The sequence below is a fragment of the Cupressus sempervirens genome, chromosome 1, assembly GCF_028749045.1.
Source record: "Cupressus sempervirens isolate cs-2001-9-10 chromosome 1, ASM2874904v1, whole genome shotgun sequence".
NCBI classification, from domain to species: domain Eukaryota; kingdom Viridiplantae; phylum Streptophyta; class Pinopsida; order Cupressales; family Cupressaceae; genus Cupressus; species Cupressus sempervirens.
The window spans coordinates 69,287,433-69,304,758 of NC_143118.1; the positions used below are offsets into that span (position 1 = coordinate 69,287,433).

A 17,326-nucleotide genomic window follows, 5' to 3' on the forward strand; every position below is an offset into this window, starting at 1 on the left:
ACAAGAAGACCAGCGTTAAATGCCAAACCTGCAGCCTTTAATCAGATCCCATGCATAAGATGAAGCCACAGTTGTTAAAACATTTCCAACACAAAAGACCAGATGAAGAGCTAAAGGCCCGCAGGTATGAAGAAATTGGAAAACCATAGACACAAATTATCCCACATTGGATAAGAGATGGGAATGTCAATGCTTTAAATACTATTCATCACAAAAAGCACCTTTTAGAAGCAAAGGTTCTTGTGTAAGGGCCCCACCTGCGGCCAGACTGGACGACGACGTCAGTTGGATCCGACAAGCAAAATTTTAGACGAAGATGCAGGCTCGCTGATGTGGCGATGGAGCCCAAAATGATGACACGTGGCCGCATCGGACGGTGGGGGCATACCTGCAAAACCAAGATGCGCGAAGGATAGATAATGCGGGATTGCGGGTGATCACCACGTGGCATTGGGCTCGGAGTAGGTGGTGAGGTGGCAATGAAGACCAATTTGAGATCGACGAATGGGATGCTGCCATGTGGCAGATCCAACGAACGACGCACGCTCGCAAAAAGAAGATGCACGCTGGATAAGCAATGCGGGTAAGCGAAATGTTGACATGTGTCAGCGGGTCCCGCCCAGATGGTGACGTGGCAGATGCAACAGGAGGGCCAATCAGATCATGACAAGTGGCGCTCAATGGCAGTGGTTGACTAGTCAAAAAGTGCCACGTGGCACGCTTGGTCAAACTTAGTTTGACTCGAAATGCAAGGCTAAAGGGAAAAATGAAATGTTTTAGAAAAAAAAGATATATCATTTTAAAAAAAATCATTTTTCCAAATTTTAAAGTATGCACGTTCAGACCTTTTTAATTCAAAAAGAGTATAATCTAAAGTTTCAACTTTAGATTAATTCAAATTTTTGAATTTAAAAAAAAAAAAAACAATATGTGCAGTCCTGAACACTTATAGCAGAGGAGTGATTTTCAAACTGTGATTCTGGAGGTTTCCAATACTCAAAATATAGACTCCAATATACCGTTGGAATCGGAAAAAGACAAGCTATACATTTTTAGAGCTTGTTTTTGCACATAACACCACTGGTTCATGCTACAGGAGGTTTTGTCTCTCTGGTTGATTTGTGTGTTTCATCAAGTGTTTTGAGTTGCCAGTCGGAGAATTCAGTAAAGAAATACCTTAAAACATATTCAGTGGTCCTTGTATCTGATTTGGTAACTTGGAACTTAGAACAATAGGGAGATATTTCTTACTTTTGGAAACCAAATGATGGAGATTTGATTCTAGCAGTTAAGGAGAGAAGGTAGAAAGATTATTTTCAACTTCTTGAGGGAGAATTCTAAAGGGACACATGTCAATTGCAGAGTCAATCCGGGAATTCCTTCAACCTATATCTTTCTCATTCTTTCTAATTAGAAGGGTTCTAGTTTTTTGGAGAAAATTTGCACACTACTATGATACCAAGGTTTTGGTTCCAATCTTGAGGCATTCCCAATGCTGTGACATCATTTCTTTCAGCATAATTCTCTTGTATGAATAGCATTAGGAAGGATAATACAGATAGTTCAGATCTGTTAGGTGTTTTCATGTTTTCATTAATGCATATGGTTGTATTGTTTCAAAGAAATTAATACAAAGAGCAGAAGAATTTCATTAGTTTCATTCTGATTCTCGTCTCTAGTCTCAGTGAATTGTCAATGTTTTATGATCTTTGAACCAAGAGCTTAGGTCATAGTTGCAGTCCCTTAAGGCTGTATGTTGTTTTATTGTTGCTTATGACTCCAGGAGTTGTGTAAGTGCTTCAGGGAATCAACAGGGTTGCAAGTTCATTGAGAAGGATATCATGTAAGAATGAGGTTTGGATTGAGCATCGATGTTTATTTACAAGGTAAATAGATAGATCGTATATCTGAATATATACATGAGTATTAGATATCCATATGTAGGCATTTGATTCATGGATTTGCCCAATGGATTAGGCATTGGTCAGTTACAGGATCATTAAAGTCCTGTTGCTGCATATCTAAGGGTTTGTTGAATTCAACATTATTAATCAAACATACTTTCCCTTTCATGTTGAAGGACCTAAATGTTTAACCCTCACTCAACTTATGAGATTCATAGCTTTGCATTTAGCTACTGTAGATCTGTGTCATTTCATGAGTCATTAGGAGAAATAAGGGTAAAATCTGCTTAATAGATTCAGGGATATGTTTTTGCACTGGTACGGTATCATTTGAATCTGAGGTCTACTCGCCTAGGTTTAGCAGAGGCTGAAGTAGAAGAAAGGTCAAGCCTTATAGTTGGCCCTGTGTCTGAAATGATATGTTGAGAATGGTAGTTAGTTGCCCCTAGATATGTCATATTCTCATGGGGTTAATTGAAAACCCTCCAGCGTTTTCAAACACCAACAGGATGCTTCCTATAGGTTTGTCAATGTCTGGACTGAGTTGATAACCTGACATGGGTCATGACTCATTACGCTCTGCTCCTCACCATTCCCTTTGTTATAAAAGCACATAAATCTTTCAATCCTTATTGTAGTGTATTGGTTCACAGACATGCTAGCAGGGTCTTCGGTTATGCTAGACATTGTTTTCAAAAAAGTGCTATTAATAATTTTGTTGTAAGTTTTTGACCATAATAGGACTTTATTTTTCATATACCACAACAAGTTCCTTTTTTTTGGCTCAAAAGTTTGTTGATAATTTTGTAGTAGTTAGTTTTTGACCCTAATGAGGTTTAGAACTTTTATTGTTCATATACTAAGATAAATTCTATTATCGTGGCTTCGAAGTTTTTGAAACACATTTTGCAACTTTTGTGTTGTAATGTGTTTTCTTATGTTGGACTAGTTATGCTTTTATGTATGTTGATAATCCTTCTTGTGAGTTAACCAAGTATCATTGACCTACTTTGCTTATTCATTGAGATGAGTTTAATTTCAATTTAAAGCTATTGATGTTTTGTAGCTTTAGTTGGATAAATACTGAGTCAAAGCGAGTAAAGATATGTATATATATTTTGTATATGTGAGATGTTTATATATACTCTCATACAATATATATATATAAAATGTGAATTAGAGAATTTAATATAATAATGACTCAAGATATATTATGTGTGTGTGTGTGTGTATATATATATGTATGTATGTATATATATGTACACACACACACACGCACAATTATAATTGTCATTATATTAATCACATAATAATGAATATACATGTGCCATGTCCCATGAAGGGACATGTCTCTCTTTGGCTCATTCTCAATATAAATGCAAAAGATCGCTGCCTTTGGAAAACACATGCATTACAAGTAGTGCTCTTACAATTTGCAGCGATCCTAAACCAACATGGTATTAGAGCCAGGTTTATCAAATAGAGCAGAAGTTTTCAGCAAAAAATATATATTGGAGATTATAAACCTCCTCCCTCGATGTATACCTTACGGCAAAAGATTCGCTAGAATTATCAGAGAGGAAATAGAGAAGTATTGGTTTTATAGAGACAAGCACTCATTCGATGATATATATATATATATATATATATATATATAAAGAAAAACATGTACACTTTGTAGCACTGAATATAAGTCTACAAAACATGGATAAATGTTTATTGTGATGTATGACATGGAGAGATGTTTCCATAAAACATCGACCATATACATAGAGAGTAAGAGTATTCATGGTAATAAACACAGTCCCTTGACTGATTAATACAAACAACAACATTGATATACAAAGAAATGACTACCTTAATATGCGTCGATATATGGTGAAGATGACAATTTGATTCGAAGATTGATCTAATTGTGAAAGATTAAAAAATGACGAAGTGGAGATGTGTTTCTCGAAGCAATTTATTTCAAAGTTGTGACAGACAAATGATACACATCAAACTTAGCGACAACAATGAAGAGCCACAGATTTGGAAATACAAGACATGTTAGCATGTTCAAGTAAATGGGCATCTATATCACACAATATGCAGCAAACAAATGCATGCAACAAAAAGTTTTAGCGATCATGGAAAAACAAGAATTGACAGTGATGAATTTGCTAGAAGATTTGAAGGCAACCATGGGAACGATATTTATTTTTGATGGATACTATGAAGCATTAGTCATTTGGAGTCTTCAACAAAAAAGACCAATAAAACAAGATAGAAACGAATGATAAGATGAATAGTGAATAGTTTAATTGAATTAGGTTGAAGTAGCGGCGATACACATTCATCGAGTGATTAAATATATTAATAACAATCAATTTAAACTGAGCATGAGTTTTCAATGACAATATACATATGCATCGAGTTCCAAGTTAGATACCTTGTTGGCATGTTAAATACAAACTAGCAATATTATAAAGCATATCATCAACAGAGGATTTACATTGCAAAATATTTTAAAGTAACCAGGATATATATATATATATATATATATTAATACAAATTCACATCGCTAAGTCTTATGTTGGTATTAATGGCAAGTCTATATTGTGAAAACATTCAACAATGAAAGTTGAATTCAAGAGATGTGTGTGTTTAACTCACATTAGATAAAATAAGTTTTAATCAACATAAATAGGAGGAATGGACAATACGAGCACAAAGTGTGTTGGAAGGATAAGTGTTGAATGAACAGAGGGAGAAGCGTATAAATTAGTATTTGCGATCACTTTGGGATATCAAATAAGCAAATTGCCAGTAACGGGTTGGCGCAACCATTTGGTGAAATGTCATCACAAATAATGCTAATTACTTGTAAACAAATTTGAAGTAGAGGGCAAGATAGAGGGAGTCTGACACTTTATTAGAGGTAACAGTACATGAGGAGCTCAGAAGATTGATATTCAGATGGAGTCTAAAAATCCATCACATGCAACTTTGTATGAGGAGGTCAGAAAAGTTGATATTCGATTGAAAGGGTGTTTGACATTTCATTAGAAGTAACATTGGGCGAAGAGGTCAAAAGGTTAGTGTTTCTTCATGAAGGAGAAGTTCAAAGTGCATTCCCTTGTAATACAGTCTTCTCTATGAGAGAGAAGTTTGAGGTGAAAACCCTTATTCTTTGATATGGTTCATGGTGGATGTCATCACAAAGAGAGTATACATGGTGACTTCATGTAAACTTTTAATGTCATGTGTGTGACTTCATGATTTTAATGAGCCTGCCCCTTGTGTACATCATGAGGAAGTGACGACCTCCAAATGATTATCACTTGTATTTGTAGAAGTTATTGAAATGTGATGATCTTCCAATAACTTAATCTTCTATTATGATGTATATCTTATGATGTCTAAGTAGATCATGATAGATTATATCTTGCACGATGTATTAATTTCCTTAGACAAACCATAAAAATAATGTTCCCATGGTAAGTATTATTGAGGATACGTGTGCACATACCTTATGGACATTTTGAGTATTTGGTGAATATCATGTGACTTGAAATTCAAGAGGCCACTACTAAGAGTACTTGGTGAATATCATGTGACTTGATATTCTTAGGTCATTACTCTTGATATCATGAGATGATATTTAGATGGTGGGTAGCTTCTGATCAAAGATATCCTTAATCATGCCAACTTGATATTGCATTGAGGTAATATTTAACTGTGTGTTTATCTTCCCTAGCTAAGAGGCATTTTGATGTTTTGTAGCTTTAGTCGGATAAATACTTCGAGTCAAAACTAGTGAAGATATGTATATATATTTAGTATATATGAGATGTATATATATACTGAACTCATACTATATATATATATATATGTATGTATATATATATATATATATATATGTATATATACATACATACATATATATATATATATACATACATATATATATATATATATACATACATATATATATATATATACATACATATATATATATATATATATATATATATATATATATACATATATATATATAATGCAAATTTTAGACAAACTAATATAATGATTCAAGAGATATTATCTATATACATATACATAATTATAATTGTCATTATATTAATCACATAATAATGAATAGACATGTCCCATGAAAGAACATGTGTCTCGGCTCATTCTCAATATAAATGCAAGAGATCGACGCCTTTGGAAAATACATACATCATAGGCAGTGCTATTACAATTTGCAGCAATCCTAAAACTAACAGAAGGTCATTCAGATTTTTGTTTTGTAGAGCTTTATAAACATTAAAACTGACGATGACATTTCATGCAAATATATAGAAAATTCCATAGTTGCAAGGGGACGTGTTTCCCTTTATAAAATTCTTTATTATTTGGGATGGGTTTATGATGTGGAGATTTGGGGGAACATACCCCATATGCATTGCTGCTGTTGTCGAGGCACTGCTGAAACGTTGGTTATGGTGAGACATCTTGGAGACTCTTGGGAGTCCTTCAAGCATCTTAGGGATGCCTAGACTATCTCTAGATACACATTTAGAAAATACGGCGACAAAAAAGAGGGATAAAATTGTGAAAATTATATTTGTGAAGCTCTGCCCTGAAATTCGTGCAAGGTTCTTTGCCTCTTGATTGTATTGGGCACTTGTTCCCCGAACTCCCGCTAGGGAAAAAACCCCTTGATTCCGTTGGGAACACTCTCTCTTGATCCCAAATCTCCATCCACCGCTGTTATTGTTAATTCCATCTTTGCATGTTTATAAATTTAAACTTCCAAAATATGGCCAACATTGTTAATGTTTGAATTTCAATGCAATCATTGACATGTTTTTGTTGTTTATTTATTTAGACTTTAGAGTTTACATAACAATGCCAAATCTTCATTTACAATTCTCATACTTATTCCTTACACATTTTTCTTTACCCAAGTTTTCAAGTACTATGTGTATTTGCACCACCCCATGACTGTTACCTGCCTGCCATCCCCAAACTTGGGCTCTTGGTCCGATGTTTCCAAAGCCCGACCCCCTTCAGGAAACTCTGGGGCATTATAAAAAATATTCATGCCAGAATTTATGTGAGTGTGGAGCAAACAAAGAGAATCATCCCATATCTGAAATTTTTTGATGTATTTTTTACAATGCTAATCACTACTATTTTTCTCTTCCAACATTATTATGAGAACATTATTATGAGAACTAATTTATAGTCTATTGTGTATTTAAATTTCATTTTTCTATTTTTTGGCTCTCCTTTGTTGATTTTCCATTCTTGCATTTAATTTCAGATTAAAGACTATAAGGGGTTATCAGTAGATTTGTTTGTCCCTGGGATGATGGTCAATGCGCGTGTGCAAGCAATTTTGCATAATGGACTGTTACTCTCATTTCTTACTTATTTTACTGGGACGGTGAGTATCTATTATATAATCATTTTCAGTTAGAATTAATGATTCAGCATTTTGGTACTAGCTCTTCTTGGTATAATACAATGTGGTGATTCTCGTACAAATAGTGTCAGGCCAGTTAAGTTTCATATTCTGCATGAGGTTGCAGGTGGATATTTACCATTTGCAAGATCTATTTCCCAATTCAAAATGGCAAGAAAAGTACTCTGAAAATGCAAGGGTAAGGTATTTTCCAGTGTGATTTCTTTTTATGTTTTGTTCTTGTAGTACAAATTATCTGTCACATACTTTAGTTTTCTTTGTGGTCCTAATTTGGGAATTTATCTTGGCTGCCACTGTTTTATTTCTGTTTTGCTTTGTTCCATACATTGAAAAAAGGATCTTGTTTATCCGATAAGAAAGTAGTTAAGAGTTTCTTATTTGGGCAAACACAGATGCATAATTCTTAAAAATGTATCAGTATCAGATCCCCTTAACAACAGACTTATGTCTTTTCATATTCAGACTTTTGTTTGCCTAATTTTCAGCTGAAAGCAAGAATTTTGTATGTGGATCCCACAACAAAGGCTGTTGGCTTGACTCTTAATCCTCACCTCATTCAGAACAAGGCCCCTCCTATGGTAAGTGCATGCATTTAAATTTTAATCTGCATGTGTTTATTGATTTTGCCTACTGCATAATGAGTTTTCACAATTTTTCTACAGGATTGTGTTTTGCATCTGTAGTTGTGGTTCTGTTCAATGATTTAAATTACTAATATTTAATAGGCATCAGCAGATTCTATCAAGTGGAATAAAGCTTAATAAACTTTGTCATTTAGCCTCTAACTGGTCACGGAGACCCTTGATTTTCAGCAGATTCTAGCAAGTGGGATTAAGAAAGCTTAATAAATAGTGTGTTGTTGTCATTTAGCAGTTTTCCTCTTCTAGCTTGTATGATCCAAAAATTTGTAATGAATGACTTGCCAAACAAACATTTCACGTACTTGATTATATGGTTGTTGATGATACTTGATTACTAACTCGGCCAAGAAATATTTAATTGCTTTAAGAAGCCTTTTTACACATTTGATGAAAAAAATTGGTAGTTGGTCTATGCTTCCTTTTAATTGATACAATTAATTTGTTTTACCTTTGATCTTTCATGTACTTTCATTTTTATAATATTGGACACAATCACAAGTTCATTTCCTAAAATTTAGATGGGCTCTTGGAATAAAAGAGAGAGATTATTCACTGATAACAGTAAGAAGGGACTAAAAAAGAGCACTAGAATATAAACAAACAAGAGGCTAAATGTGGAAGCCAAAGGCACCTAAAGCAAACGGTTGTAGCTGACAGTATTACAATGATTTTGATCATTTTGCAAACTGTGTGCCAGATATTACAAGGTTTACATGAACAATTTAATCAACAATTGGGATGTGTATTTGACTTGATTATTGATCCTGTTTTTTGTTTCCTCAATATTCTTGTAATAGACATAATGCTGCTCACAGTTTGTCACATCTTTTATCATATGCTCTAATCTTTGTTATTAGACGTGAGAGACGGGAAATTCATAGGAGACAGCAGATCAAAGGGAAAATAAGTTTGATAAGGTTCTGTCTAAGAAATGAAAGAGAAATAATTTCATAATTATAATTTTTATTTCATTGTTTGCTGGCTCTAAATCTTGTAGACCCAAACTTACCAAAATTCATGACAATTGTGTTTTTTAATGTCCTCTTGGCCCTATGTTGACAACCAATTTGGGATGAAGTAACTTTGGAGAATACATCTATTTGTGTAGTTATACCTTTTGCCTAATGTACTAACATTGGACAATCCAATAGTTCCATGGGTTTGCCTCATGACTTTCAACACTGGTATCATTTGCTTGCAACCTTTCTTTTGATCCCATGTGGATGGACATCTCATTTTTATGGTATGTATGGACTGCTTACATGGTTCAACATGTCACCTCACTTTATTGGATGGTTGGTTGGTCATCCTATTTCCTTGAGTGCTCATTTATTTGTAGAGGTTTTTGTGGGCTCAAGGATGAATTATTGTCCTCTACGTGTTGTCTTGGTGGTGGTGGCAGACTAGATATCTTGCCGAGGTGTTTTGTGCTCAATCATGGAATCTTGCCACCGACACACGTTGTGAAAGCTGTCGATGACATTATATAAGTGTCTGATCCCTTTTGTGTGTTTATCCATGTTTGTATTCTGTGGTTCCATGATGAATTGTCCAAGTACCACTGAGCCATGTTTAGATACTATACAAAGTATTCTGAGACAGATATTTGCACTTACTTTGCTAGTTGATTCATTTTGTGTGGGTATGTCGGGGGCAATTGATGGGCATGCATTCTTATGATTTTGAAGTCAATATTTGATCTGAGGCTGCCACTTGTATCTATGCGAGGAATTTCCATTCTTCTTGTACCTTATAATCTATCCCATTTTTTTTGAATGATCATAATTCCTCGTCCTACTGAACTATGCCCTATTAGGAGTTTTAAAATATTTTTAGTGTCTTGCTATATTTAGTTAGTTCTAATTAATGGTTATTTAGGCTTTCTTTTTAGTTTGATCTTTCAGTTCTATTTATAGATGTCTTTAATAAGACAACCTTGCTTTTTTGTTAACGCTATTATTAGCATTTGTAAACTCTATTTAAGAGTTCATAGTTGATGCAATAATTCTTTCCCTCTTCTCCGTTCATTACGGTTTTAACAATTTCATGGTATCAGAGCTGAATTTTCTGAAAAAGTAGTTTTTCCATAATTCATGCTTTACCATGTGAAGAAAAACTCAACACCAGCAAACTCTGTAACTTTTTTCCCCTCTTAGTAGCACACTAATGTGGTACTCAGTTTCCAATTGGATCTAGGCATCAGTTTGCAGTTATTTTCTTTTGTTTCAAGCTATTTTCAAATCAGTGAAAACATTTCTCATTTCAGTATAATTTTAGTCTTTGCTTTGCTTGGGAGTATAATCTAGTTTTAGAATTGCTGTCAGATCTTAAGATAGCTATAGCAAAGTGTGATTTTGGAAGATATGGTCGTAAGAGTCCTACTCATCTTCATGGACCATGCATTAGCAATAAATATTGATGGCAACCTCATGACTAACAAGCATTCAGAGGGTTGTTTTGGGGAGACCACAAGTTGAATGTGTGTATGAAATGTTTAGATGGTCTATTCATGACTACCATTAGGGCATATCATTCAAGCCCTAAATGTCATTTCTTTGTTTCTTTTAATTATCTTATTAAAGAGTCCTTGAGATTTATCTTCCTAGGATTTGCAGAGCTAGAAGAAAAAGAGAAGCCGTACTCCTATGCAGTGACCTTAGGCTGCCTTTTCTGTTTTATGGTTTGCTTCTTTGCCCAAGATTAGTCATTCCACTTACCTTGGCTGCGAGTAGTGCTCCTATAGGAGGGAGCTTGTAGTTATAAGAGCCAACATAGCATACAAAGAATATTTATATAAATTCTATATCAATATTAATTTATTATGTATATAAATTTTTATTTATCATATAATTTATTAGTTATCCTGTTTATTATGATGTTCAATATTATTATACTAATAATACATTGATATTGCATAGCATAATATATTAACTAATATTAGTATATCTATTCTATCTTATACGGAATTAACTATTGTATAATAATAATTAATTACGCCGAAGGCATACCTATACTGCGATGTTTCAACTCACTTTGCAAATCGAATATTCTCATCTCATTACAAAGGATGCAAGACAATAGCATTTATCTCAACCATTTGTATCCTTCTTTCCTAATTCGTTACATTTTTAGTCTTGCATTTAAAAGTGGACGCGAATCATTTAATCTCTGCCCACGGTTTCTACCAGCAAAGGCACATGTCTTGCACCAAAAAAATTGAACATATGTGTGAACTAAATGCCCAATTTTCATGATGCCCAATAGTATAAGGAAAAAATCTATGTTCCCCCAAGTTTCCGGTATGGGGACGGTAGGGGATGGCGGGACGGGTTTCCGAGACAGCAAATTTTTTTCGCAATTTTGGGGACGGGGGGGAGGGCGACGGCAAATGGGGACGACTATATATATATAGGGAAATTTTAAAATATATATTGAAATTTGCAAATATACATGTCATTCATATGAGCATGTCATTTAAACATTATAGAACCATAAAATACAACATTTGAATGCCATCTAGGAAATAATATCCTATTTTAGTACCCAATTGTCAAAATGCATATCAATATTAGTGAACACTAAACAATGAACATTAACAATTGTCAATATCATAATGTCATAATGACAAATATGATAAATCTGAAAATCAAAATCAAAATATGCCCAAAGCTATAGGCCCAAAGGGTAGAGGGCTGCCATAAAGTCATAAGTATCAATGTATCATAATCATGTTCATGTTCAACATTTAAAAAAAAACATAGAAAAATGAAGCAGCCTGCTGCTCCTATTCTGCCTCTACTGCCTTTTAGGGCATTTGGAGGGGTGGGGACAACTTGGCCAACCAAGTTGGAGGCTTTAAAAAAAAAAATTATGTTAAACTTTTTACATTTTATGCAAACAAAAAAGGGGGACAGCCAGAAGTACCCGGTACGGAAAGGGGACGTAAAACTTGGGGACGGCTGAGGGGAAAAAGGGGGACGGCTAGAAGTACCTAGTACGGAAAGGGGACGTAAAACTTGGGGATGGCTGAGGGGAAAAAGGGGGACGGCTAGAAGTACCCGGTACGGAAAGGGGACGTCATGGCTGAGGGGAAAAAGGGGGACGGCCAGAAGTACCCGGTACGGAAAGGGGACGTCCAAACGTCCCCTTTCCGTACCGGGTACTTCTGGCCGTCCCCCTTTTTCCCCTCAGCCGTCCCCAAGTTTTCGAGATGCCCCCTGCATTTTTTCACTTTCTGGGGACAGCTGGGGGACGTCCCATACCCGTCCCCCCGTCCTTGGGACGTCCCCGTCCCCGAAACGCTGGGTACGCATCCCCGGGAACATAGGAAAAAATTGTATTGTTGGTAATTGCAATTGGGTGAAGATGGTTTCTCTACAAGAATATTCCTATTTACGTCTACTTTAAAAACCATTTAGTAAGTTAATGATAATTTTGTATGAAAATAATAGAAGTAGAAAATAAATTTAAAATTAGTTAATTGAACTAAAATTTATTTTTAAATAGTTGAAGTTATGTATTATTGTTATCTTGATTATATAATAATGAAATTTTAAGATTCTAATATATAAATTTGAAAATAATTTATTATTCTTTTAATTACAAAACTTAAATTGTAATATTTAAATTAGTACTCATTTTAAATATTCTACAATACAAATAATATTTTAAAATAATTATTGATTACACTTATTATAATAAAAATAATAAAATAGTAATTGTAAACTTTAAATTGTAGTTATCTAAATGGTACTCATTCCAAATATTCTACAATACAAATAACATTTTGTTATAATTATTAATTAAATTTCTTATGATTAAAATAATAAAATAATAATTTTAATTTAAAAATAAATAAATTATTTAGTAAACTTGTTATACTTAAATTAATTTACATAATATTTTTATAATATTTATAAGTTATTATTTTACATATATCATATTTATTGACTACTTAAATTAAATATATTTATCAATTATTTTAAATTTTAATATATTTGCACTTTTATATATTGAGGCGATTAACACTTTATCTATTAGTTGTTGGATATTAATCATTAGAAAATATCTATTTATTTTTGTATGTAAACATAAATATATTTAGATAAGCGAAATATATATATACTATTTTTATTAATGAAATTTATTTTGATTATCTTCTTCATTAAAAAGTTTTATTTAAATTGTGTTAGGATTCCTATAGATAGATTCATATATTTCTAGTTTTCTTAGATATTTAATTAAACTTAGTAAATAATAAATAAATAAATATTGATTAGGGTTTACATGATGCTTAGTTTCATAGTTAAATTTAGGGTTTTAATTAGGCTTATAGTTTATAGTCTAGGATTACAATTATACTTAAGATTATAGTTAGTGTTAAGATTTACATCATTATTATTGTGATCATTAAAATTGGGATAAAATAAAATTTTTGTGGATAATTTTATGATTTATATCATTGTTATAATTTGATGGGGGTTAGTGCTTTGATTAGGGTTATAGTTATAATTAGTGTTAAGATATACATCATTATTATTGTGATCATTAAAATTGGGATAAATTAAAACTATTGTGGATAAGTTTATGATTTTTATCATTGTTATAATTTGATGGGGGTTAGGGCTTTGATTAGGGTTGAATTTTAGGGTTATAGTTAGGGTAAAAGTTTAGGTTAGCACCATGATTAGAGATAGGTTTGAGTTTATAGTTTTGGTTATGATCTTTCTTAGGATTAGGGTTTAATGTGAATAGGGTGACTAGAGATATGATTGGGGTTAGGGTTGTTGATAAGTTTTAGGGTTTCAATTATGGTTAGCCTAAGAGGTTAGATCATGATCAATATTATGATTAGGGTAATAATATTGACTAAAGTTAAGTTTGAGATTAGGATTAAGGTTAGGTTTAAGAACGCGATTAGTTTTATAGTTAAAGTTTGAATTCTTAGTAAGGTAAGGGTTAAGACAATGGTTTAGGTTTATGTCGTATTTAGGGTTGTTATTGTGTTCAAGATTAAGACATGGTTAGGATTACACTATTGTCTTCCTAATTTAAAGGTTTTTAATTAAAAAAAAATTATAGCTATAACATTCAGACTTATCTTGCCAAAATATCATTGATGAAATAGTTTTCTAAATTCCATTCTTAGTTATACAAATATAAGCAAAATCTAATTCATCTTCTATATCTCTTCGGCGTACCAATTGCACCTTAAGGTGCAATTGCTAGTATTAAAAGTGGAGAAAAAGGGTATTGCTACTTTGCTTACCATCATATCTTTATGTGCAAACAAATTGCAGCAAGGGCATAGGTGGCCTTCGTTACTATTGCATCAGTATTACATACTTGGGGTTGCTTTCCCTTCTTCATGGGATTTGTAGCTGCTCACTGTTTACTTCTGAATTTTTTGTTGTCTATGGAGGGGCCATAGAGGTCCCACATACCTTCTCTTTCAACAATGTTTCAGCTTTTGAGTCGACATCCTCTAACCATGTTAATGTCCTACGTTTTTTGTTGAAGGACAAAATTAATTTTAAAATGGACCAAAGGAGTGATAAATGCTCTCAATCTAATGTTTTTTTCCTTAAATAGTGAAGATTTAACTATTTTGACTATTAATCTAGATTTAGCTGTAGATGACATGCACTATTTAATTGAGCACACTTTAATTTCCACATTTATGGAAATTAGTCTCATTACACTTCTTGAAAAATTGATCTAGTCGAAATTAAGGTTAATTTGGTTGTGAATGGATTCTTTTTGTGCTTTTATCTATGATGGTGGATCATAATGTGGCCTTCGAAAGAGACCTCGATATTCTAATCAAGTTTATTTACAAAACCTTGGCATGTGAGGTTTTATCTCGTGGAGAAGCCACCCTATTTAATTCTTGTCTAGATTTGTCTTTCTTGATTGCCCATGGAGTTATGGAGATCAAACATGTTGCATGGTCTTTGAGAAGCCCATTGACACCTCACATCCCAAAATAAAAAGTAAGATAACCACTTATGAATATATTTTGGGTGGAAACATGCAATGAATGACAAATTAATAAGGTATATTTTTTGGATTCAAATGGCTACCCGCTTGTAAATATCTACAATAGAGGAAGGCTTCCAATTCACCCAAAAGGATTTTAATCAAGAAGAAAGTTCAATGATATAGTTGAGGCCCTAGAAAGATTTATTCAATTTGAACCTCCCATGGTTGAGCAATATATTGTGGTGCAAAGAGTGGACTTGGATGATCCTATCATTGCTCCCACTTGAAAAAAATTCATGATGATTCATATATGGAGGGTTCTGTTGATGTGATTTTAATTCCACTACAACATGCAAAATTAAATATCCAATGTTTCGAGATGAAATATCAACTACTCAATCCTCTCTTGATATAAGGTAATTTCTCATGCTAAACTTGCAATGTAAGATCATGAAATGACTTCAAGGGTCCTTCTTAATTGTGGACTTCGCTCAGTTTTATGATGTGATATGTTGGCTATCACAAAGGGGCTAACACTATTGATTCAATGGATTTCAACTCTCTCTCTTATAGAGTTGGCTTTACAACGTGCAATGAAAGTATAGTTTTGATCTTCAAACCTTTCAACTTTAACCCAAACTTAAATTGGCTAACTTCTACTCCTAATTGTGAATGCAAGGAATCATGGATGGCTTTGACTCTCCTAGATATAATCTTGCCAATGACTCAACCCACCTAGTGCAAGCTTCTATGGAAACGCTCAAATGGTTTTCAAACCAATGTCTCCTCTCCAATCCCATCAAATGGATGCAAACTAAAGATTCAACATCAATTGAAGTTAAGTGCATTCAACCATCGATTTACCAAACAAGGCATTCCTATCATCAGCAAGAGGCTAGTGGCCCAGATTTGTTCGAACCAAGCAAATAAACATCCACAACAACTTCCGTTCAATGAAACTACTTCAACATGAAAAGAAATCTGCCCTCGAAACCATGCAACATTCAAAGCAATATTAAGCAATACACTATGAAAAATCAATAATGAATAATCAGTTACTCTGACAAGCATTATAGCAACAACTTCACCAAGTCTCTACCTTAGCTAATCTATTCTAGTATCCTACACTAATGGGTCTGTCATACTTTAATCTCCTAAGCTCATGAATTACAAATAAAAAGGCTTTGGCCTTTTATAGTAGTTCCATTACAATGAAGGGCCAGATCGATTCAAGATCAAGGGCCAAGATTTCTTCACACAAACCCTAATTAGGGTTGCCAAATTTACAACCAGTTATATGAAGGCACCAATTCATGGGCCAATAAGAAAATTACAATGATTTTTACAACCAATGAGAAAATAGGACACTTGGCATGTTGTGACTGGCTGTGCTTGAAATCAAAATTTTCTAATTGGAGACAAACAATTGCCACCTCATCATCCTTATCTTATGCTTGGAGTCTTGGCTTGTAGAAGGTGTTTGTTGAAATTGCAAATATTTATTGCTTGATTGTTAGAGAGTATCTCTCAACATTTGAGATTTTTTCCATCCGTTAAAATTTCCTCATGGAATTGACTTGAATCATTCACATCGTCATGGACCTGTGAATTGATCTTTCTTGATTCTCCTTAAATATGTCCTCATCTAGCTGGATCTTCTGTGCTTTCCTGAATTTCCTCTTCATTTCAATTTGAATTTGTATGTTGATAGCTTGAACATGAATCTTTCATTTTCACTTGAGTCCTTGGGTTTGAGTCATCTTCTTGCAGCATCTACTTGGTTCTCCTCTTGAAGTTTCAATCTCAAACTTGACATCATCCTTATCTTTCACTGTGCATAATAAAAAAGGAAGCTTAATTAAGTTTGCGAAAGAAATCTGAAAATAAATTTACATTAATAATGAACAAAATGGATTTCTCTTATTCAAAACTGAGACTTTCTATCTTCTTGAAATGATCAATGTCTCAAGTATTTCTAGAGGCTTGGGAGAAAATGTTCTTGACTAGAAATCCTAAGGCAAGTGGATTTCCATGGTGGTAATCCTTTGGTCAAAGGATTTCCACAAAGCACGATAAAAAGTTTCATCCTAGTCTTAGTTACTTAGCGTTAAAATTCCTTTCTTCAACAACTCTTCAATCCACCCATTTGATTTGTCTTTTAGTTTACATGAGGAAAATAAGGCTAAAGGGAAAGGGGAAATTCCAAGTCGGGAGGATTATTGTGGTGGGAATCCTATGGAAAAGGGATTTTCCATGGTGGGAATTCTATGGTTAGAGAATTTACACCAATTTTGATTTTGCCCTTTTCCACAAGTATTTCAAACCTT

General features: G+C 33.6%; 1 protein-coding gene across 2 annotated transcripts in view; it reads left to right on the forward strand.

The window, feature by feature from the left end:
* The window catches only part of LOC149576190 (RIBOSOMAL RNA PROCESSING 5), a 181,269-nt gene that overhangs the window by 74,192 nt on the left and 89,751 nt on the right, over positions 1-17,326 (forward strand). For both annotated transcript variants that reach the window (XM_089816614.1, XM_089816615.1), the window contains exons 7-9: positions 7,216-7,338; positions 7,484-7,555; positions 7,863-7,955. In XM_089816614.1, coding sequence (XP_089672740.1) covers positions 7,216-7,338; positions 7,484-7,555; positions 7,863-7,955 — 288 coding nt within the window. The remainder of the gene's footprint in view (positions 1-7,215; positions 7,339-7,483; positions 7,556-7,862; positions 7,956-17,326) is intronic.